This window comes from Acanthochromis polyacanthus, chromosome 2 (assembly GCF_021347895.1).
Source record: "Acanthochromis polyacanthus isolate Apoly-LR-REF ecotype Palm Island chromosome 2, KAUST_Apoly_ChrSc, whole genome shotgun sequence".
In the NCBI taxonomy this organism is placed as follows: domain Eukaryota; kingdom Metazoa; phylum Chordata; class Actinopteri; family Pomacentridae; genus Acanthochromis; species Acanthochromis polyacanthus.
The window spans coordinates 43,237,882-43,261,612 of NC_067114.1; the positions used below are offsets into that span (position 1 = coordinate 43,237,882).

Sequence of the window (23,731 nt, forward strand, 5' to 3'; positions counted from 1 at the left end):
TCTCAGTTACCACATTTCTGGCACACCGGTAACACTGACGCACACTCCAGCCCAGTAGGTGGCGGTAATGAACATAAAGTCTGTTTTCCAGCCACGAAAAGATACACAGGATGCACTGAGTGATGTCAAGAAAGTTTGGTGAACAGTAAAGGAAGACGAGACCGCATTGAGCTTGTTGGGCAGAAAGGTTTCTTGTAAAAAAAAAACTTCCCAGTGGCAGCTTGGATAAAAGCATGGCTGTGTGCAAATCGTGCATCAAAGAGTTCACTTATCACCGCAGCACTTCAAGCCGACGGTATCAACTCAATGCAAAACATGTTGCTGTTAGCACTAGAGCTAATGTTAGCTACGACAGTCCTGGTACCGGCTAACGGTGTAGCCACTAGGGGTAGGAATCTTTGGGCACCTCCCAATTCCATAATGACCACGGTTCAGGGACTACAATTTGATTATAATCGATTACTGATGCATCTTTAATGTATGTGTATTGCAGAGTGTCAAGATGAAAGTGTCTGTGAAATAGCATCGCGATGGGATGGTGTACCTGGACTCCAATGCAGCAGTGCATACATTACATATAATGTGACTCTTGTCCAGTTCCCTTTTGTTTAAATAAGAAGGAGGTGTTCAGATCTCAGGGTGAGATGGGTGGCGGTCCTTCTGTACCTGAACCTTCTGTAATACTTGAACAGCTATAAATAATCGAAATTTGGACGTCTGTAAATTGATTCAGATTTGTCGACATCCGAATCCCGATGCATCATGAATTGGACGTCACCCCACAATAGACCACTTTTCAAGACACTGAAAGTGTCTGAGCTTACAAAAAGTCTTAAAAAGTTGCATATAATCACTATAATTGCACTTTGAGTTTGCAGCAATCTATGAATATAGTAGATAGGCAGACTTTGCTATTTGGAAAAATGTGATTAATCACGATTAATTCAGTACAAAGCCTCTAATTAATTAGATTTTTTTAAATTGAGCCCCACAATTAATTTGCAACACTAAACAACTTGATTAACAACCCTAAAGGTCTCTGACTTCTTCATGTGTGACACTTCACCAAAAGTTCTTCAACAGTGAGAGATTTGATTTTGCCCTTTACTTCATTTTTCTGCAGTCTACAATTGACTTACTGTGTCCCACAGGTACAGGGAAACCCCAAATTCACCCTGCTATTTAGCATGCTAAATGGAACGAACCAGATTTGTTTTCTCATTTTAATTCCTAAATGAAGATCTTAATATAATGGGCAGTATAAGAAAGGGGCCATTAACTGTCTGGCGCAATGACATCCAATTTGCTTTAGTAAAGCATTCTGACTCAGTTCATTTCCAGTCTAAAAGCTGAGAGCACGCCGAGGCTCATAATAACATTATAAAAATGACTGCGCAGACTATTTTTACACTTTTGTAAGGCTACAAAATGTATTATTTCTGAGAATTTAAAGCATCTCCCTCATGCTGCCCGGCCAACTCTAACTAATCCCCTCCGTCCCTCTACTGCGTCTCGCTCTCTTTTCCTCTGCTCCCTCTTTATTTTCCTCTCATAGTCGATCCCGACAGAGGTGGCTTATCTGATTCTGAGCAGCTCTGGTTGGTAGCCAGCGCATATTTCAGTCCGTCAGAGCAGAGCGCGGCGCTGCCAGCACAGTTTTTGTTGGCAGCGTGTCCGGCGGCGGCTTGTGTGATGGGCTTTCTTCGTTCCTCCTCCATCTCTACAGTAAACAGACCTCCTGCCTCGTCCCAGCCGCAACACCACCTCACATCCACCGAAGATTCATCGCAGAATTATGTTTACGAGCTTCCAGAGGTGAAAAATCAATCACTTCTATACAGCGTTAGTCATAAACTAGTGTGGAAAACTAGTGGAAAACTCAAAACAACTCACCAAAAACTGTTTATGCATTTTTTTTATTGACTCCTTTCACAATTTCTGTTTTGGAAAATCTGTAGAAAGACTAACAGTTTATGAGCAAAGTGGTGGAAAACCTATTTGAGTCCTAGAGTTGCTGCAAATTTGCAGCACTGCGATGTGAAAACATACGAAATTACAAAAACCTAAAGCTGCTGTCTATGCAAAATGAGCCAGTTTAGAGCCATTTTTATCATATATTTGACAATTTTTGGGCAAAAATGATCAGTTTATGAGCACAAGCAATGGAGAAACTATACGGTTCTTAGACTTGCTGCAAAATAGTAGAACTGCAAGGTGAAAATATGTGCAAATTCCCCAAAATATGCTGTTTTTCATGCAAAATGACCCAATTTTACATTTGTTGGACTGTAAATACAACTGTATTCATGTGTAATTGACAAGTTTACATTATGACAATTTGAAAATATGCTAAATTGCAAAAAATAAAAGCTACGTTTTATGCAAAATGACCCAATTTAAAGCATTTTTTTGGTATATTTTGCATTTTTTTGGACTACAAATGCAAATGTATTCATGTATGACTGACAGTTTACACACTCAAGTGGTTCCTTTTCTTGCATCAAGAAAATAGAACTGCAATGTGAAAATATGTAAACATACAGAAAAACCAAAGCTACCTTTTTATGCAAAATGACCTAATTCAGAGCCATTTTTTTTGTATATTTTGCATTTTTTTGGACTAAATACCAATACAGTCACGTGGAAATGACAGTGTATGAGCACAAGTGCAGGAGAAACTATTTGGGTCCTGCACTTGCTGCTAAATATTACAACTGCAGTGTGAAAATACGTGCAAAATACAAAGAAACATTGTACTTTTCATGCAAAATGACCCAGTTTTGAGTCATGTCAGCATCTATCTTGCATTTTTTGGAGCATAAATACAAATGTTTTCCTGTGTAAAAAGCATTTTAATGTTGCAGCTGGTCAAACTGAATCTAACATACGGTTGTGCAGCTTCACATGCACATCAAAATCAATATTCTGATCATACTGGTAGTAAGTAAACTCATTAATTTCCAAGTGTAGCTTGCAAATAAGTGAAGTGGAACAAAAAGTCTAGTACAGAAAGTGCAAAGCTTAATGTTACAAAGAAAACAGATTCTCGTGTAAAGCATAAATACACCAGAGCAGCAGTTTTAATGAATGAGCCACACACATGCACAAGTGAAGATTTGCAGCATCTTCACAAGACATTTTACTGTCCATCACGACAGATTAATGCAGAAACATTTTGCTTGTTGCTATGACAAATCTGCGCTGAGTGCTTGACACCAGTGAGTAACACTCGAGCGCCGTCATCCACACAACCCACACGGTTTCTTCTTAGGAGGCAGAATGACAGGAAGTCCTCTAATGCAGTCTAATTACGACATTATAAGCCTATTAGGAATAACTGTCACCACCTCAACAAAGTCATCATTTCTCCACTTTTCCTCACATTTTGGCACTCAACTGCAGCAGGTAATTCATCTGTTTATGTATCACATTCAGGCTACTCCACCTTTCTCTGGTCAACTATGATTAGTTTTGCAAGTATGCAAGAAAGAGAGCTTCAAAAAACTATCAACAAAAACAACAAAAAAGGTAAAAAAATTTACGAATTATTATCACTCTCCATCCTGAAACCCATGAGCCGGTTTGAAAGCCGTGCTACCTTTTCAAAAAAAAAAAACGCCCAAAATGACCCTATTTATCAGAGCTAGAAACTGTAACAACAGAACAATCATCAGATTTTCAACTTTCTGATGGTCCTTGAACTACTCATCTGTTCCATGCAGTTCAGTAGGAAAAATCTAAGCTTAAAGTCATTCTGTTTTATCAAATTCAATTAATTCTACATATCTCATTTAAAAGTTTGCCAAAATTTGACCTTTCAATCAAACTGGATTCTGGAAAAAACACAAAATTTTCTTCTCGTCTTTTTCCCCAATATCTGGCATTATAACGGCGTCATACTGCACAAAAAACATTTTTGGACGCTCTCTACTTTTTGCAATAGCTGTTCTGTTTCCACGGAGATGCAGGACTTTATTTCGTCATAAAAATGAACCCACAGAGAGTGAAAATGTACTAAAAAAACACCTACAAACTGCTGTACAGAGGTTTAACATTTCAGTCTCTTAACAAGAAAAGCACTCAGAGAGCGCAGTACTCCGCCAAAGCTCCTCAGTCGTATCATTTCTGACTGATAAGTCCCGATAAGTCTGCAGAGATGGATTTGTAGCAGGATCACTCCGCGTTCCCTGGCAGACAAACAAACCTCCATCCAAACTGTCTTTGTGGCTCTTTCAATCTTTAAGTGTTTCAAAGTCTTACCTTTTGGTGAGAAATCATTTTTGTTCAAAGACAAAATTGTGCACCTTAGCTGTATTGGAACACAATGTCTGGAGACAGGGTTGATTACAGGCCAAGAAAAACCACTCAGAGAATGCAGCACTCCAACAAGGCTGCTCAGTTGTATCATTTCTGACGCATGAAATATTGAAAACATTTGTGGCAGAAATCACAGCTACATAGAATGTGGCTGCTTAATATAGATGTAAAATGAGCTTGCACTGGGCACAGGCATGTTATGTACGGATACCGAATCCCCTGACCTAAATATGTAGCATGTGGCGGGAATTGATGGGACTCAAAAACACCTTCAATTTAATTAATTGCTCCTTATGTGATTTCTGACCGAGAAGTCTCAATAAGTCTGCGGTGGTGGATTTGTAGTAGGATCACAACCGTGTGATCGTTATCAGGCAGCTGTTGTAGTGTTCACTTGTTGTCACAGTGACGCTGTGCCGCTTTCTCGCAGTGATACAGAAATCTTTAACAAATCCATGGATCCAGACTAGAAGTTGCATCACTGCCAAAGTATAATCAGTCGGTCCTTGTGTCATTTCTGACCTTCCCTGAAAATTTGATCCAAATCCATTTGTCCGTTTTTGAGTAATGTTGCTAACAGACAGACAGACAAACGTCACGTAACTCTGTTGGGTTCCTTGATTAACAAACTAGAGTAAATAAAAAATGAAGTTAGCATTCTCTATAGGCTGCAGTTTCTTTCCGGTAAGTAACTACCAATAATACGTTTGACCCATTGGTGGCAGCAGAGGAAATAGTTCCAATAAAATCTCCTGTAGATCATGACCGTGTTGAGTGAATTCCATGGCTGTCCACACTTGAGATTTCTCCATCCTTTGCACACAAGTGGAAACTGTGACACGACTGAGATTAAACATTACCATTCATTTCCAGTCATTGGCTAATCTGCCCAACGTCTTGCTCCGGATCAAAGCGAAGCGCCCTCCGACCAACGGCAGGACAAAAGATCGACTCCGTGTGCCACCGCAGCTTTGATTACAGACAATGGGACAGTCTGAGAAGAGCTCAGGCAGGTAATAAACATGCACACACACGTGCACTGTGGCACATAAAAAAACTGATTCAGCTAAAGCAAACACAGCTGCAGTTGTCTGTCTGGTTTGGTGACATTAGATGAATGTCTCGCAGTAAGATCAACGAGCTCATTTATTTTCACGAAACAAAAGAAAGCTGTGGAAAATCAGGTATTCCCCTACGAGTCCAAAAGGTTCAGGTTAATGGTCAGAAATGCCCTGCAGTCAAGTTCAACCCACGTGAGCAACACAACGGGCATGCTGGCACAACAACAGCAAAGACAAAAACACTCCCAGGTAACAAACAGTTTCTCTAAAGCCGTCGCTGTCTATCTTCGCCTCTCTCGCCTGCAACCATAAATCTATCAATCGTTATTTTCAATTAGCCTGTTAATTATTCAGCCTATAAAATGTCAGAGACGACGACGGTAAGAGCGAAACCGCAAGTTCTCAGAGCCCGAGGAGATGTCTGCAAATTGTTTATTTAGTCTGGCTGTCAAAAACAATCCACGGAGAATTATTGTGTAATTAATGAAATTGCAGTGAGCATAATGCAGAGTGCGTTTAAGCATTTTCACTTCTCCACATCCCACATTCGCTGCCATCTCTCCGTCGCTCTGGCACCAACCCAAAATGCTGCCAACCTGCGGTGAACGTGGTTCTCCTTAGCAGCCAACTCTGTCGTAATCTCATTCCACTGATTCTTTGCTGCTCTGATTGAAGCAGGGGAGGAATGCAAGAGGTTGCTTCATGCAAAAACTCCTGTAAAAAACACTGTTACTGATCTCTCGTTTTTAACTCAGACACGACTCTAAACTGTCGCTGAGCCTGAAGTGGAAACTGATTGAGGGGTAAGCTGGCAGATCTGGGATGCGTTCGACAAACACGCACCGCCACAGCCTCATCGTTCTGTCAATGAGACCGCAGTGTAGTCAGAGTCTCTGACAAAACACAATCAAGCTCTTTCTGCCAAGTGATAAAGGTTGAAGCAGGCAAATACTCTGCTGCCAAATTCATCTGGCAAAGCGAAACATGCTGTAAATGTAGCACAATTTTAATAAGGGACTCATGTAAATCCAAATAAACATGACAGGGTTACAGTTTGCACAAGTTAAAGTGGCAAAAAATCAAAATTAGAAAGTAAATGTTGCAGTGGCTGCAGAAAAATGACAGCATCTCTTGAAGTCCTGCAGGAAAATGAAGGATCGATTTTTGGAACTGTGGCAACGACTGCAGAATTATACGTTTTAACAGAATGTAGTTCATGTTAAGTGTTCATTTTTGGCTAGTTTTTAAATGAAACATGTTGAATAAAGTGATTTTGATGACATTTTATGACTGTAAGTTTAGATCTGGTTATTTTTCATGACCAAATGTCACAGATGCTTAGTTCAAGGACCTTTGGAAAAGACAAAATCCAACAATATTTTCAGTTTTAGGCTCTGAAAAAAGGTGTATTTTTGGCAATTTTTTTAATCACCGGCAGGTTTTTGGGTTTAAAGGGTTAATCAGCTAATTATTATCTTCATTAACCACTTGGTAGATAGAAATGCACAGAATGTAGAAGATGAAATACCTCCTACAAAGTCTTAGACACCTTTTTTTGTTAGTCTGTTTGTTGGTCAGCAGTCTACAGGTTTAGATTTGGTTTTAGATTTTTCATGACCAAATGTCACTGATGTTATGTTCAATGGCTGTCAGAAAAGTCAAAATGCAACGATTTTCTCAGTTTTTGGCTGTGATAAATGCCGTATTTTTGGCTTTTTTTGTTTGTTTGTATAAATGGCATGACACCAACAGGTTTTATGGTTTAAACGGTTAATCAGGTAATTATTATATCCAATAATCCTTTGGTAGATAGAAAAATATTGTATGTAGAAGATAAAATACTTCCTACAATCGAAAAAACTAGAGGAAGTAAAACATCTTGTTTTGGGGGATTTTTTGGAACAGTAGTCTAAAAACATCATTTATTTTCCATGACCAAATGTGACAGGTGGTAAGTTCAAGGACCTTCGGAAAATACAAAATCCACCAAATTTCTCAGTTTTTACAGATTCTGACTCTGATAAACGGTGTAATATTGGCATTTATTTTGAAAATATGGCATGCCTTTGAAACACATTGGCAGGTTTTGGGGTTTAAAGGGTTAATCGGCTAATTATTATCTTAATTAATCACTTAGATAGAAATGCATGGTATAAAGGACGTAATTTTAACAGTTTCTGGCTCTGATAAATGGCGTAATATCAGCAGTTTTTAAAAAGATGTGATAGCTTTTAAACCAGCCAGCCTGGTTGCTAAAAATGCATGAAAATATAAGGTAAGATACTTGTTAGAATCTAAAACTAAACTTCAGAGAGTAAAATTTCTGTGTTTTTCTTGTGCCAGCAGTATATAACTCAAGGATAAGCTTAGATTTTCAATTAAAGAAGACTAAAAAAGTGAATATCTGAATTGTAAACCACTGTAAAACACAGTATCTGCATTTAGAACCAGCATTTTCTTTGCCTTGGTTATTTTTTTAGAAATTGAGGTTCATTATCAAACACATTAAGAGAAACTGTAAAATATCGATCCCTCAATGGACTGACTCATAGCTGCACCTCATTAGTGACCCCTGTAATATGGAATGATTATAGTAATTCTTTAAAAGCTTTAATCCATCACCTCTGCACTATTTAACTACACAGAGAGCATTTAAAAGCTACTCAAACAAGCCCGTGTGAGATTTACAAAGAAGGTAAAGCCGGGCCTCAGACCAACTACCCCCTTTGTCTCTCTTCTTGCTTCTGTCACTTTCTCTGCCCTCAATCAGCCTCTAATCATGTCCTCTTCTGTGTGAACAAGTGTGGCCGCCTCGTTTACCGAGCGGGGAGTAAATATTTAGGAGGGAGGTGGAGGAGAGGACAGAGCAAGCATTGGACGAGGAGGAAGAAAGGAAGAAAGAAAGAAAGAAAGGAGGAGGAGGATTATGCTAATGTGTCCAAACAACGACGGTCAAATCCTGCGACGGAAAGTAAAAAAAAGAAAGAAAGAGAGCCAGACGAGACAAAGAGGTAAGGAGACAGGAAGAGAGACAAACCGAGCGAGGGGAGAAAATTCAACCACATAGTGAGAAATAAATGAGAAACTCTTGGGTCAAAAGAAAAGTGAGTCGGGAGTGCAGGTTTCCTGTGGGCCGAGGGCAGAGAGAAGAAGGATGCGAGGACGGAGGGAGGTGCAGAGGAGAGAGGAGATGAAGGGATGCTGGGAGAAAGTGACATGTAGAGAAGCAGAGGATGGGGTCCTAATCTTCTCTGCTCCCGTCGTCACAGCTGCTCTCCGATTGGCCGAGACTGCAGAAAGTGGTGGATTAAAGCACTCAGGGGGCATTTCTTATTTTTTGGAGGTTTATAAAGTGTGTGTGAGAGTTTGTATCGATGCCCTTGTGAGAGCCGGTTTTACTTTTTGGAGATTTGTGGCAAGGACACAGCGGTCGGTGCTCTCACTTGTTTTGTTAAAGGGGACCGGCTTCAACTCTGTCCTTGGGTTAAAGGTCAGGATCGGTGTAATCAGAATCAGAAACACTTTATCTCCAAGGTGAAACTGCTCCCATTCAGCAGTAGATAAACATAGGTAGACAAAGTATAAGCATGAAATGTAAAATGTGCACTGATCTAATAAAAATCGAAATCTGATGAGTGTTATTGCACAGAGATGTAGGTATTATACATTATTGAGTGGTAACTCAAGAAGGAAAGTGAAAATTGAAATATAATGCATCCAGAGTCTGACTATTAATTAGGTGTCTCAAACTCTGACTGACAGGTTATATAGTTTGATGTAATTAAGGCAGAAACATACTGTAAAGTCTATCAAAAGCCTAATTTATGCTTTACCGTTTCAGAAATGTACAGATTCCTGCCAGAAAAACCCAATGTCTCTGGTAAAAGATCATGAAATATGGGCAAATCAGGGTTTTAATTAGTCTTAATTATGTGTTGAAAGTGCTAAGTTTTAAACTTGACTCGCAAGGCATTAGTTCATCATTGTAGAAACAGATTTGATGTCTATCAAAAGCCTAATTTCTGTTTAAGAGTTTCAGAGCTATCCAGATTCCTGTTAGAAAAATCAAACATATCCAGTAAAAGATATTGAAAATCTATTATAATAGGCAAATCAGGGCTGTAATTGGCCTCAATTCTGTGTTTAAAAAAAAGAAAAAACACAGAGTTTTACACTAAACTCAACTCACAAGACAAATGGACAACTGAGAAAGAGCAAAAAAGTAATACAGACAATTTGACTAAAATTGAACACTAAAAACAATGCAACTCCTCAAATTATGCATATTTTAAAGGACCCATATCATGCTTTTTGGGCTTTTCCCATTTCTGAAGATCTGCAAGTTTACAAATCCCACAGTCTACAGCAAAGGGAACTACTGTATTTTACAAAAACTGTTCCTTAAATGCATGAAATCCCTTGATTTAAGTTCAGGCTTCCTTCCATCATCACGTAACACTTTTGCATAACATCTGCTATAGCAGCTAGTTGGGCATGTCCTCAAACACAGAATCTATCAACATTTCTCTTTATTTTGTCACTAGAGCTACATCTCTGTACTCATAGATTTGGCGTTACAGTAACTTCCATCAGGCCTACTGACCAATCAGAGCAGCATGTGTTTTTTACAAGAGGAACCTCATAGAGAACTACAACAAAGCATTTCAGACAGATTGTAAGAAGAGATGCTACAGTGATGTAGGTTATGAAAAAATGTGTTTTTAACATTAAAGCATGTAAACACGTTCCAAAAGACTCCAAAAAAACAATCTGTAAATGTGTACAATATGGGCTTTTTAATGTCTTTGTTGTCCCCTTGTTAAGAAATGGTAAATAATTGTGTTTCTTGCACTTTAACGGACCCCAAATTCGTAGACAGATTAAGTTGTAAAGGGTTTTTATGTCTGTCAGCGTTGACAGATGACAGTTCACGAGCCCTCAGAACATTTACAGTCACCGAGTGTCGAATACCAAGTCAGTGAGTTGTTCAAATGAATTCTTCACATGAATATGGTAAACATAACACCACCTGAAGGCCTGGGCGTACCTGAAAAATATCCTCAAGTGCATCCAAAGGAGGGTCCTCACAAGTCAGTGCCGCAGACCTGCGTCCTTGTATGTACCTGTGAGTGCGTGTGAGTGTTTGAGTTTCAGTGCACACCCGTTTCCCAAACCTCGCAGGCCCGTGTGAGCTGATAGCAGAGGAACCTCATGCGGCGCTTTCAATCACACACAACAGAGATTTTCCTCTTCCATTTCATCTCGCATCCACCCTCCACGACACACACACACACACACACACACACTCCATCACATGTATCTCCTGTCTGCTCACTAGCCGAGATCATTTACTCTCTCACAACCTCGGCTGCTTTCAACTCAGCAGGACTCCCAACAGTGTGCGCTTCCTTCGGTGAAAGCCAAACGCAGAGAGTAAGTTGAAGGATGACCCGAAACAGCGAGGGAGGGAGGACGAGGTGGGAGGAAATGAATGGCGAAATAACAGAAGATGTATAAGCTGTCCCGGCTTATCGCGCCTTATCTGCCGCGGTGGTGAACGTCCTACATAGGTGTGTGTTAATAAATTGTATTGCCTTGAACTGGGAAGACAGGTCAGGAAAATTGAGAGCCAAGTAAGATATGAGAGAAGACAGAAACCTAAGTCATACTCGGTATAAATAAAACTGTTGGCTGGGGAATCTGCAGAGTTCACCAGGCCACATTCAAAGCGCCGACTGTTGCATCATGGTTAGATAAATCACAAATACAATGGCTTTTCATTTTCCCTATTCATTAACCCGTACAATGCAGAGAAGCAGGATGTCAAAACATTTTTGTTTACAGCTTGTCTGGTCATTTGACCATGATTAAACGTTTCACCACAAGCTCGGAGCACCACAAAGAAGCTAAAAATGCCACTAGAATTGTAGAATTATGGACAAGAACTACAAAAACAACATCCAAGGTAGTAAGAAATGGGTAAAACAAACATTTCTTTTGAGATTTCCTCTTTCAGTTCCACTTGAATTCAAGACAAATACCCACTAGATGGTGTCTTTATGTCTTCTGGGGTACATCCAAGCTAAACAGCGTTTGCAACAAAACTGCAAGTCCAGATTCAGGTGTTTCAGAGTCCCTGGCTAATGAAGTAGCATTAAACACGTTCCAAGTGAAGCTGTGTTAATTGTGTTTTTTCAAAAGCTATGGCCAAGACCCTTTAACATAGAGTCCTAATAGTTAAATGGCTGAGCTTTAGGCGACCAAGGAATTTACTAAAACACAAGTCACACAAGACTGAATTGTTCAGTTTCCTTAAGTCTGTCTTGAGTCCTGAAGGGGTCAAAGACCTTCTAACCACTCATGGTGTCACCTACGCTTCTCTTCTTCCTTTGCTTCCTGGAAATATGAGGGACTTGTAATAAGTCAGAGTTGAAATTACTAATTTATCAATGAATTTGTCAAATGACCAAAAACAGCATTTAAAGTTCCAGTGTGCAGGTTTTAAGGAAATCTGCTGGCACTAGTGGGGTGTACTATTCGTAATTGTGTTTTCATGAGCATATAATCACCTAAAAATCCGAATCTTTGTGTTTTTGTTAGCTCAGAATGTATTTATGTTGGGAGCAGGTATGGAGCTGTGGCAAGCCATGGAACGGCGACGCCAATAATTATGCATAACTGTAAGTCTTAATTACATTAAACCAGTGATTTATATAAACATTCACCTGCTGCACAGTTGTCAAAAACAGGAAAATTAGCTATGGAGACCAAAAGCACTTTTTGCACGAGGCTACAAACATGTTTATTCCAGCCGTAAAGTTGGGTATTTTAACACTGGGATCTATGGAGACTCATTAAATTTGAAGACAGTCTTGAGTGGCCATTTGAGGAACTGCAGTTTTTAGTCCTTCCCCTTCTGTAAGCCCTGGAGGTTACTGCTTGATTAAAACAGAAAAACAAAACCACTAGTTCTAGAGATCTTTCACATTTTTAGCAGCCACTGTAGGTTTTTGCTTGAGGGGAAGGTGAGGGGAAGGTATCCGGTCGGTTGCAATCTGCACTAGATGTTCCTGAATCCTGAACACTGGTCCTTTAAGTCAAATATTCGGTGGTTCAAGTTTCTCAAATTGAACAAGAAAAGGTGATAAGATTGGACGGAAATCTTTTCCATTGTGATCAACAAATGAAAATGTGATTCATTACACTTTGCTTTCAACAACACTTTATTTTATCGCCCACACCTATTCCTCATACCCTCAAACCAAATAACGCTTTTCCACTTTTCACTCTGACTTTACTCTCAATACAAAAGCTGTTCACAACAAAAGTATTTACAGAAAAAAGCGGCCTCGGTGAGGTGGAAAGCCGTAGGAGGTTTAGCTGAAAGCGCTGGCCACAACACGAAGCGAGCATCATTTTTCTGTCCTTCCTTCTCCATTCACTTTGCGCTTCTGTTTGCCTCCTCCGACTGCACAACCTTCAACACAATGAGCCCTCGCTGCCATTTCCATAGGAACCAGATTCACAATGGCAGCGTGCACCCTTACCTCTCCTAATAGGGGTTTATGGATGTGGAACTGGCTGCCAAAAACATAAACATATATTCCTCTAATGGAGCAGCACTTCATGCCAGAGTCTCTCACAGCTCATGCATTTGGCCTGCAATCAAACACAGTAAAGTCTGCCTATATGCCATCCAGAGGCGTGCACGCCCCCCGAGCTCAGACAGCTGTATCAATGAAAAAGGGGGTGTTATTAATCTGATGAAATGTCTGTGAGTTATGCATTCATTAAATTTCATCAGGGCTAATTAGTGTCTTGTCCTTGAGATGCGTGACCCGGGAACATGCTCTTCCTGCTCTTTAGCTAGTGAGGTGTGGCAAAAGTAAAAAAAACAAGCCTCCGGTGATCTTAATACTGTCATAAATACCGGTTTAATTTCACTCAGGCACCTGGAAAACATAATGCAATCAGGGATGTTTAACTTTTCAGGTTGTTTTTAACTGCACCATGACATGCTAATCTCATCTGTGCGGTTCTTCCACATGTTCTTCCACTGACTTATTCTGGAGCTTAGGTGGAGCACACGGTTAGAAAATTACAGTCAGCCAGCTTCACAGCTGAACAAGTGCGAGATCGACAGAGTGACGCGGGTGTTTGTAGCAGAGTGTCACTGTAAAGACGAATTGAGCCTGAGGGCAAAACTCTTGATTTCCCAGTTTATCTTCCAGCCTTCAAACACTGCTATGAACTCTGGATAGTGGAACAGAATGAGATTGTGTATACCTGAAGCCAAAATGAGTTTCAGTGGCGGGGAGCCTGGGTTTGATCTGAGGCCGCGTTCAGATCCACTCTGGTCCTGGATTGAAAAGCACAATTCACTAGAATGAGACCAGTCTGTCGACTCAGCGGGGAATCCGAGGCGTGGGGTTGTCGGGCAAAAAATTTAGGAGAGAAGTTGAAATTTTGCCGTTTCGCAACACGACACCATCCAGCAAGGCTCAGTGGTGGCCAACCAAACAAGCACACACACAACCTCTGCACAAACATCTGTTTACTTACAGAGCAAACTCCACAGGGCACCTTTCACTTTCAGTCTCAAACAGCTTTTAGAATCTGAAATGGACCCAAAACGGTCCTGTGCTATGATGCCCAGACCTACATGTTTGCATTCATAATGGGGTTACTTGGTACTAATGACATAGTTTCCAAGATTTCATAGCATGAACACAGTACTCCATTGTGATGTTATCAGCCCTGATCATAAAGATACAACAACTTTAACCACGATCATTTTATTGTCGAGTTGTAAATCCAGTCTCAGGGCATCATAAAACTGTGTATGCACAAATATTTTGCTCAGACAGGACTTTCTGGAGCTGTATCTCATGTCCCAACAGTTCTTAAAGCTAAAACAAGTGCAGCCACTACTTTAGCATCTACAATCCGAGTTCCTTATCGAATGTCAGATTAGATACGAGATGAGGAATTCTGACAGCCAGGAGGATGTTGGAGAAGAACCAAGGTTTCTCCGTTTTAAAAAGAAGCCATCTAATGATATCCAGCATCTTATCAGCCTCCTGGATGTCTTCCAGTGAGTAAATGATAGATATGTCTGACTTTTAGGAGGCCCGAAGGTTGACCCAGAGCAAACTGGATGAACTGTACATTATAGTGGGCTGGGAATGATTCAGAATACCTGAAGAAGATTTGGAAAAGTGGCTGAGGGACAGAAAAGAATGAGCAGAAAATCAAGGAGGAGAAGGAGAGGAAAAAGAAGTAGTAGAACATAAAGAAGAACAGCAAGAAGAAAAAGAAGTGCAAGGAGAAGGAGGACAGGAAGAAAACAAAGAAGCAGAAGCTGACATAGAAGGAGAAGGAAAAGACAACATAAAAGGAAAAGAAGATGCCAGAGAAGAGGTAGGAGAAGTAGAAGTGGAAGAAGTGGTATTAGCCATAGAAGAAGTAGAAAAAGTTGAATTAGCTGTAGAGGAACAAGTACAAGAAGCGGTATTAGCAGTGGAAGAAGAAGTAGAAGTAGAGGAAGTGGTATTAGCAGTAGAAGAAAAGGTAGAAGTGGTAAGACTTCAAAGACAAAGTTGAAGACACAGAAGTTTCACCAATAAATGTCAGGAACAGCATGAAGAATGGATCCAAAACAACAAAACTTCCCAGCATTCATCCAAAAAATGTCAGCAGGAAAATGGGTAATATAGGATTGGCAGTGAAGCGGCTAAGCCTTGCAAACACACGAGTATGGACCTTTAACTTTGATTTTGTTTTTTAAAGGACAGATTTATGATCAGCCGGCAAAAGAGCTTCCAGCCTTCCATCCGGTGTGGTCCAGTGTAAACACACGGATGTTATGGGAGGTGAAGAGGAGAAGCCGTGGCTGTAAAGTCCATTTCCTCCTCACGTTCACACAACAGCAGCTCCTTCACAGCAACATACAGTTCCTATTCCATACACACGGCGATAAGCCTTACATGCTCCTCTTAGTCCCTCGTCAACTCTTCTCCACTCCCGCTTGGGTCTCTGTGGAGCTATGAAACTTTATCTAGGGGAACACAAGCACAAAACGCCAGCACACACTCGGACCGGCCACAGCTGCGCTACACAATTTCCACGTCGTAATTAGATCAGACGTTAACACAGATAGCTTCATAGTTACAGTCGGCCGCCCTGCCCCTGCCTCCATTCACACACATTCCTCCCAGGAGAGTCAGGACAATTGCATGTTGTCTGGAAATTGTTAAATTGATATAAATGATAACTGCGTTACAAGTTCAAACCGAGTCTGCAAGCCACAAGCTGCGATTCAGCACAACTGTGTGTGTGTTCATTGTGAGTCAATATTCTCATGGTCACGCACATCTGCCCAATGCTGCTGAATTGCGCAAGCGGCGTGATGAAAGCATGCCTTCATGATCAATCAGTTGTATCGCCGTGCTTAGAAAACACAGTTAAAAAACTCCTAAAATTTCACTCCTCGGTTTTACAATCCGACTCAGTCAATTCAATCAGTCGAGTCACGTTTTCAGTCAACACGCGCACGCAAACACAATTTCATTTCATTTCAAAAAGCAAACAGGTGAATATTACAGAGTTCTGCCCTGACAAAATGAATATTTCAGTTGGAAGAAAATCTCAGAATGGGAAGAAACCTTTCGCCAGTTTTCAATCAAAAGAAGCAAATATATGTTTGACGTTTGAGTGACTGAAGAACTTTTTCGGTGAAATGTATTCTGGCCTGATGTTTGGAGCTCCAGGAAGGATTTTATAAATAACTAATGATTCAATGATGAAGTTAGTCCATTACAGAGTTCCTGACCTCTCTGGCCTGTGATCCCTTAAAGCAAATCAATATATGTATTGACAAACCCCTGTGCTGAACTGCACAAAGAGAGTGAAACTGATTTGTGAGCAGGTCAGAGGTGACTTTTCCGGAATAAGCAGTTTAATATAAACATTATTAGTGCCTGAAAAGGTCAATGTATCCATTACTTCGCGAGAGAGAAATATTAATGTGATTCTGTTAAACAAGCTCTTGTTTTATTATTTTTTTCTTGATATAATCATCTTGGGATGCCTTCAATCTACCCTGAGACCCTTTAGGGCTATAAAATATAATCTGTCACGATTTTCTTCAGCTAACACTTTGAAATACTTCTTTTTTTCATTTCATTTTTTCATCGTCAAAAATCTCTAAGTATTCAATCTACAAGAAAGAAAAACACTGGATAACAAGATCATGTTCGGTATTTGTGTGAAAAATGTTGGACATTTCAAAAAAGTATTAAAGTATTTGATGATGTATAGCTTCAACCAGAGCTGGGATTAACACAGATAATCACAATTCATGTCGGTGGTTCTAAATTACACGTTTAAATCTGCAACATTTTACTACTGTGCAACTGAATCATTAAATTAAGTTGATCTACACACTACAGTGTGAGATGCAGCTTTTGATTTAGCTGATGCAGTAGCAGGACAGTACATCACATTTCTGTAGCAGCATCCAGCCATAACATCATGAATCTCTGTGATACTAGTTCTGCGATTACAACACCGGCTGGAATAAGTCCAAGACAACTACAGAGCAATGCGGTGGAGGATCGATCAGACAGTACTAATGGATTAGGAAGGTCCAGCTAGATGCTCTGATATCTGTCAGCTGCTTCCATGTGTCTCCTTAAATAAGTAACGCACCGCCGATCGATACGTGGCGATCAGACTCGCTGAACATTCAACCGGCCGCAGATCAATAACACTTAGCGTCCCCTCTCCCACCCCCTAACTAGCTTAATGTGACAGAGGAAGACTGATGGAGGGAGAATATCGGCACACAAACGCAACCGCACAAAGCCCTAGAAGAACGTCCGACTAAAGAGCTGCATCTGCTTCTCCGCTCTGGAAAAAAACGAGGAAGCTCACGGTGACATCTGACATCGATACACAGAAGTGTAAAAGACGAGCCGTGAAGATCTCCCCCACTCGACAAACTGACATGCTCCGCAGGAAAAGGTCTCCCGTCAGCCAAGATTTCCCCGCTGCCCAAACTTCGCCCGGTGCCAAAAGTCACTGGAGCATTTTTGTGCACGGGGCAAACACCACACAGAGGCTTCCGAAACACTACGCCGCCTGACCCGCTGACCCGTTCACCGTTTCACTGGGTGATGATGGGATCCATATGAGCTCAATTATAGATTTTTCTTCCCTTACTTTTTTCTGCACTATTTATGCAGGAGAGCTCTGCCTCAGCATGCTTTCACCTTTACAGCAAAAATTCAGAAGTCAGGCGCAAATTTGCGCCGGGGAGCTGCCAAGAACAATCAGATTCTTGGCTGAGCGGTGGGAGTTTTAATGCCTTGCTCAAGGGGATCATGCATAATATGCCGTGGAGAGCCAGCCAATTCACTTCTTTACAACCACAATCTGGCGAGCTGGTTAAACTAACATCTTTAAAACTTGATTTTAAAATTACATCAAATCTTTTGAAATAGAAACTGCTTTAGTGCAAAATAAATCCAGTCAATTTGGCACCAAACGAAATGTGTCTATACCACTGAGTGTCAGAAATGTCAAGTGCTGAAAGCTAATATAGAAAGTTCGCGATATATTTTGCAATTATTTTACTTGTTTTGCTAATCAGGCACCCTTTTTGAAAGATTTTAGATCTTATTTATATGCATCATTTAACAGCAGAGGAGCTCGATTACTTGGGTTTGAGGAAAAATGTGTTGATACTGTATTAGTCAAGTGAAATGAAAACTAGAATTATGACCTTATAGACACATACACACGTGGACAAAATTGTTGGTACCCCTCAGTTAAAGAAGGAAAAAACCCACAATTCTCACTGAAATCACTTGAAACTCACAAAAGTAACAATAAATAAAATTTATTGAAAATTAAATAATCAAAAACAGCCATTACTTTTTGAATTGTTTGATTAACATAATTATTTAAAAAAACAAACTAATGAAACAGGCCTGGACAAAAATGATGGTACCTCTATAAAAGATTGAAAACTATTTGACCAGAGTGACATGATTAACTCAGGTGTGTCATTTAATTGACATCACAGGTGTTTCCAAACTCATAATCAGTCAGTCTGCCTATTTAAAGGGAGACAAGTAGTCACCCTGCTGTTTGGTGAAAAGGTGTGTACCACACTGAACATGGACAACAGAAAGCGAAGGAGAGAATTGTCCAGGACATCCGAAAAAAAATGATAGACAAACATCTTAAAGGTAAAGGCTATAAGACCATCTCTAAACAGCTTGAAGTTCCTGTGACAACAGTGGCTCATATTATTCAAAAGTTCAAGACCCACGGGACAGTAGCCAACCTCCCTGGACGTGGCCGCAAGAGGAAAATTGATGACAAATTGAAGAGACGGATCGTTCCAATTGTATCCAAAGAGCCCAGAGCAACCTCCAAAGAAATTAAAGGTGAACTCCAAGGCCAAGGTACATCAGTGTCAGATCGCACCATTCGTCGTTGTTTGAGCCAAAGTGGACTTCATGGGAGACGACCAAGGAGGACACCACTGCTGAAAAAAAAACTCATAAAAAAGCCAGACTGGAATTTGCAAAAATGCATGTTGACAAGCCACAAAGCTTCTGGAGAATGTCCTTTGGACAGATGAGACTAAACTGGAGCTTTTTGGTAAGGCACATCAACTCTATGTTCATAGACTCAAAAGCCAAGCATACGAAGAAAAGAACACTGTCCCTACGGTGAAACATGGAGGAGGCTCAGTAATGTTTTGGGGCTGCTTTGCTGCATCTGGCACAGGGTGTCTTGAAAGTGTGCAAGGTACGATGAAATCTGAAGACTATCAAGGCATTCTGGAGAGAAATGTGCTGCCTAGTGTCAGAAAGCTTGGTCTCAGTCGCAGGTCATGGGTCTTCCAACAGGACAACGATCCAAAACACACAGTCAAAAACACCCAAGAATGGCTGAGAGAAAAGCGTTGGACTATTCTAAAGTGGCCTTCTATGAGCCCAGATCTGAATCCCATTGAACATATGTGGAAGGAGCTGAAACATGCCATTTGGAGAAGACACCCATCAAACCTGAGACAACTGGAGCTGTTTGCTCATGAGGAGTGGGCCAAAATACCTGTTGACAGCTGCAGAACGCTCATTGACAAATACAGAAATCGTTTAATTGCAGCGATTGCCTCAAAAGGTTGTGCAACAAAATATTAAGTTATGGGTACCATCATTTTTGTCCAGCCCTATTTCATTAGTTTGTTTTTTTAATAATTATGTTAATCAACAATTCAAAAGTGATGGCTGATTTTGATTATTTAATTTTCAATAAATTTTTATTTATCGTTACTTTTGTGAGTTTCAAGTGATTTCAGTGAGAATTGTGGGTTTTTCCTTTTTTAACTGAGGGGGTACCAACAATTTTGTCCACGTGTGTATATTGTCTATCATTTTATCCTATCAGACATTTGTGTGAATGTTGTCATAATTGGTGTAGAAATCCTCGAATTGTAGCCAAAAAAGATGGCTTTTTTTCTTGAGGTCACAGTGACCTTTGACTACCAGATTTAAAAGAGGTCATCCTTGAATGTAAGTGGATTCCCTCCAGGCGTTCCTAATTTATTGTGATCACAAGAATGGGATGGACAAGAGGTCAACTCCAACCCACATGAATCAAAGCTCACTATGACTCCAGGTGTGGATGAAAAGGGTCTCAAGAGAGCAGCAATATAGACTCCACTAGAGATTGTTCCACTAGAACATAAATAGCTCTATCTGATCTGACTCTAAAGGAAAGTCTCTCATCCTGAAGATGCAAGTGACCTTTGACCACCAATATCTAATTAATTAATCCTTGAATCTCAGTGAACATTTGTGCCAAATTGGAATAAAGTCCTCAAATTTAAATAGCATTTAATTAAAAGCCAATAGATCATCTGGTCTTCTAACCGAGCAGCCTTCAACCTTTTATGCACCATGGACTGGTTTCAAGCAAAACCTAAAAAAATAAAATCATTTTTTATTGTTAAATATGTATTCAGTTTTACTTAGTTCTCTGTCAGCCTCTCCATCTTTTCAAGGAAGATCTCCGGAGACTTTAGGTTTTTAATAATGTTGGTAGATTGACAGCTTCATTTAACTTCCGAGTATGAAAACTGACAGAGTGCAGGAAACAAGCACGAAAGTGACCAGAAGACGATCTGGTCATTTAAAAAAAAATAATTAAAAAACACAGTACGATTGGGGTTATACCCACTTAGGCAAATCAGCAAATTGAAGTTTGTTTTACAGGCTTCGACGTAATGTACAACTGTCCAAAGTTATCAGCCATCAACTTTCATGGCGCATCACGGTCTAGAAGCACTTTATTATCAGTCTGACGTACATGAAACAAAAATACGCTCTGACTTGTTTGGATTCGTTTAAGTCAATCACAATCATCTTAATGGAACATTTGCACATGGGGAGTTGAGCACTAGCCAAATCCACCTGAAACCAGCAGCCAATAACAGATATCTGGTACGTGTCTACAGGATCCGACTATTTCTCGCATCTCACTCATTGTCATGTGAAACGCATGCTGGTTGCATCATGCCGCTTGCTTTTCAAGCTACATTGTGGCGCGTTACTCTGGAGCTCAGTTTCATGAAGCAGACTTGACTTCTACTTTATTCACATTTGGTGCAGGGAGTGGAGGTCCGATGCCTTGCGAAACTTTCGTAAAACATCTAGACCAGACATCATTGAACTAAAATGAGGACAGATTCAAAATGCCTTTAGAAATACCCTACTGTTCAAAAGTTTGGAGTCACTCAGACAATTACATGTTTTCCATAAAAACACTTTTTTTTCATGTGCTAACATAACTGCACCAATGTTTTCTAATCGTCAATTAGCCTTTCAACACATTAGCTGACACAATCTAGCATTAGAACATAGTTTCTGGAAATGTTCCTCTGTACTCCTATGTAGATATTCAATTAAAATTTGACGTTTTCAGCTAGAATAGTCATTTACCACATTAACAATGTCTAGACTGAATTTCTGATTCATTCAATGCTATCTTCATTGAAAAAAGTAAGGACATTTGTAAGTGACCCCAACCTTTGAACAGTAGTGTACATTTCGCTGAACTGTGTTCCTAATAAGAGAGAAAGTTTGGAAGTGAGTCACCATGTTGGTCAAACACATATACCAGATTGAAGATCTGAAGGGCTGTCATGTGACCTCCTAGTGGCCCAATAATGCACGTCCACCAAGCAGGTGATATTCAGATGCGGTGTGCGAGAAAAACGGCCCTGTGGACACATGCCATTATACCCACAGTCTACATGTGGTGAGACTTTCAAATGCGTCCTCAAGATCAAGTTAACTCAGACTGAGGTTCTTTATGTGATTTTTTTTGTCATTTGTTTGGTTAACGGCAGATCAATAATGAAAGAGAAAAAGGTAAGAATTAAGAACAAGCAAATAAAACCAGGACTTACTGCATCCGTCCTCGTCGCTGTGGTCCCCGCAGTCGTTGTCTCCGTCACACTGCCACTGGGCCGGGATGCAGGTACACTCCCCGAACGCACTGACTGCACATGTGAAGTGGTTCTTCCCACACGAACACTCAGCGCTGCCGTGAACTCCTGCACACACAGAGGACGACAGGGTTGGAAATGATCGGGCACGCTCAGGTTAACTGGCTGGTTGGAATTCATATGAGCACACAGAGATTGTGATGGTTGTGCATAACAAGCTCATTTTGCCATCATTTATTCATCACGAGTTTCGGTTTAAAAATAAACACAGCTTGCTCACTAGGACAAACAACAACGCTCTATATTTTCAGGAACAAGTTTTCATGAATCCATGTTTGTGTTAAAACAGCGACTTTAACTCCTGGATGTGACCTCTTGTTTTGGTTTTAACTGTGTGTTCACCCTCCTTAATTGCTCCCTGTTACCATTTTAATATGTCTGGCAAAAGTGTGGAGAACTTCAGCCAAGCACTTTAATGTGATTTTCTATTTGATTAAGTTCACTACACCAAGTCATTTCAACAGATAAAAAATAACCTTGTCTCTGAATTGTAGCCGAAATCTCAAATTCTGTCCAGTCATTCAACCCTCAGAACACGGGTTTAAAGGGCTTGTTATCTTTAAAAAACTGCCAAAATTACACCAAAGAGCCAGAAACAGTAAAAACCAGAGGGATTTAGTCCATAAAGTACTCATCTGTGAAATTCAGAAAACTTTACCTAATTTATGTTTAGAATTGATGGAAATGATTTTATTCTACTTTATATTTATACACCAAAAATAAATAGTTTTCTTATTCTGTATAAAAACATTTTTTTAAAAAGTTTTCGACTGAGCTGCAGGCTGCGTTTGCACAGCGTAGACAGAAGATAAGTGTGGGAACAAATATTTTTAAAATGTAACTAATGAAAAGTTTGCAGGTTTGTGCACATTGCTGGTTTGTTTGATATTTTTGCATATTTTTTTCCTTTTGTATGATTTATCATTCTAACTGCCCTGAAGATATTTCTGTGTTCCCTCGTATTTCTTTCCACAGAGGTGCAGGAACTTATATCAAAACTAAAAATGTGCCCACAGCGAGTGAAAATGTGACAGGAGAAAAAAAACACTTAAGGTTCGGAGAGTTTAAGGCGGAATTGCTCATTTAAATGTCTTCTCCTCAGTTGTAGATGCTGCGAATCATTTTGAGCTCATTGTAAAAGGTTGGGAACTTCAAGACAAATCCAAGAAGCTGCTGTTGTTTCTTCCATTAATCGATATTAAACGATAATTCATTGCTAACTGTTGCTCTAATTGGCAATGAATCTGTCGTTTTAAGAATATAAGGCCCAAAATGTGATGGTTCCAGGCTCCCAAATCTAAGAAGTTGATGTTGTTTTAGGGGGTCAGACAAACTAGACATTCAATAACATCATTCTGCACGTAGCCAACTGCATTTATCCCTGTTTTATTATGTTTTAGAAACCAGACGATAAGTCACTCAGAACAGGCAGATTAATTGTGGAGATGATTTTGGTGCTCTGAAAATGCCAGCTTTGGAAAACATTTAGTCTGTGGTCTTTTCTTCCTAAATCGCTTTGATGGAGGATAAAGTAAAAGAAGCTGAGCGGCTCCTCTTAGGTCGAGTCATTAAGGCCGAGTCGCTCAGGTCCCTCGATGCCGAATATGAAACGACAGAGCAATTAAACTTTTCTTTTCAAGGCTGTGTTTTAGAAAGCTGAGACCTTGTGTCCTTTCAACGCACAAGCTTTACTTAAATATCCCAGCTGAGTTTGATTTGGTTATCATGCTGGGGTGTAATTCTGGGTCAACACTTCGCTTTGAAATCT

General features: G+C 40.1%; 1 protein-coding gene across 2 annotated transcripts in view; it reads right to left on the reverse strand.

Annotated features, from left to right (window-relative positions):
- lrp4 (low density lipoprotein receptor-related protein 4) overlaps positions 1–23,731 on the reverse strand; it is a 151,219-nt gene that overhangs the window by 77,012 nt on the left and 50,476 nt on the right. For both annotated transcript variants that reach the window (XM_022211235.2, XM_022211234.2), the window contains exon 2: positions 21,865–22,011. In XM_022211235.2, coding sequence (XP_022066927.1) covers positions 21,865–22,011 — 147 coding nt within the window. The remainder of the gene's footprint in view (positions 1–21,864; positions 22,012–23,731) is intronic.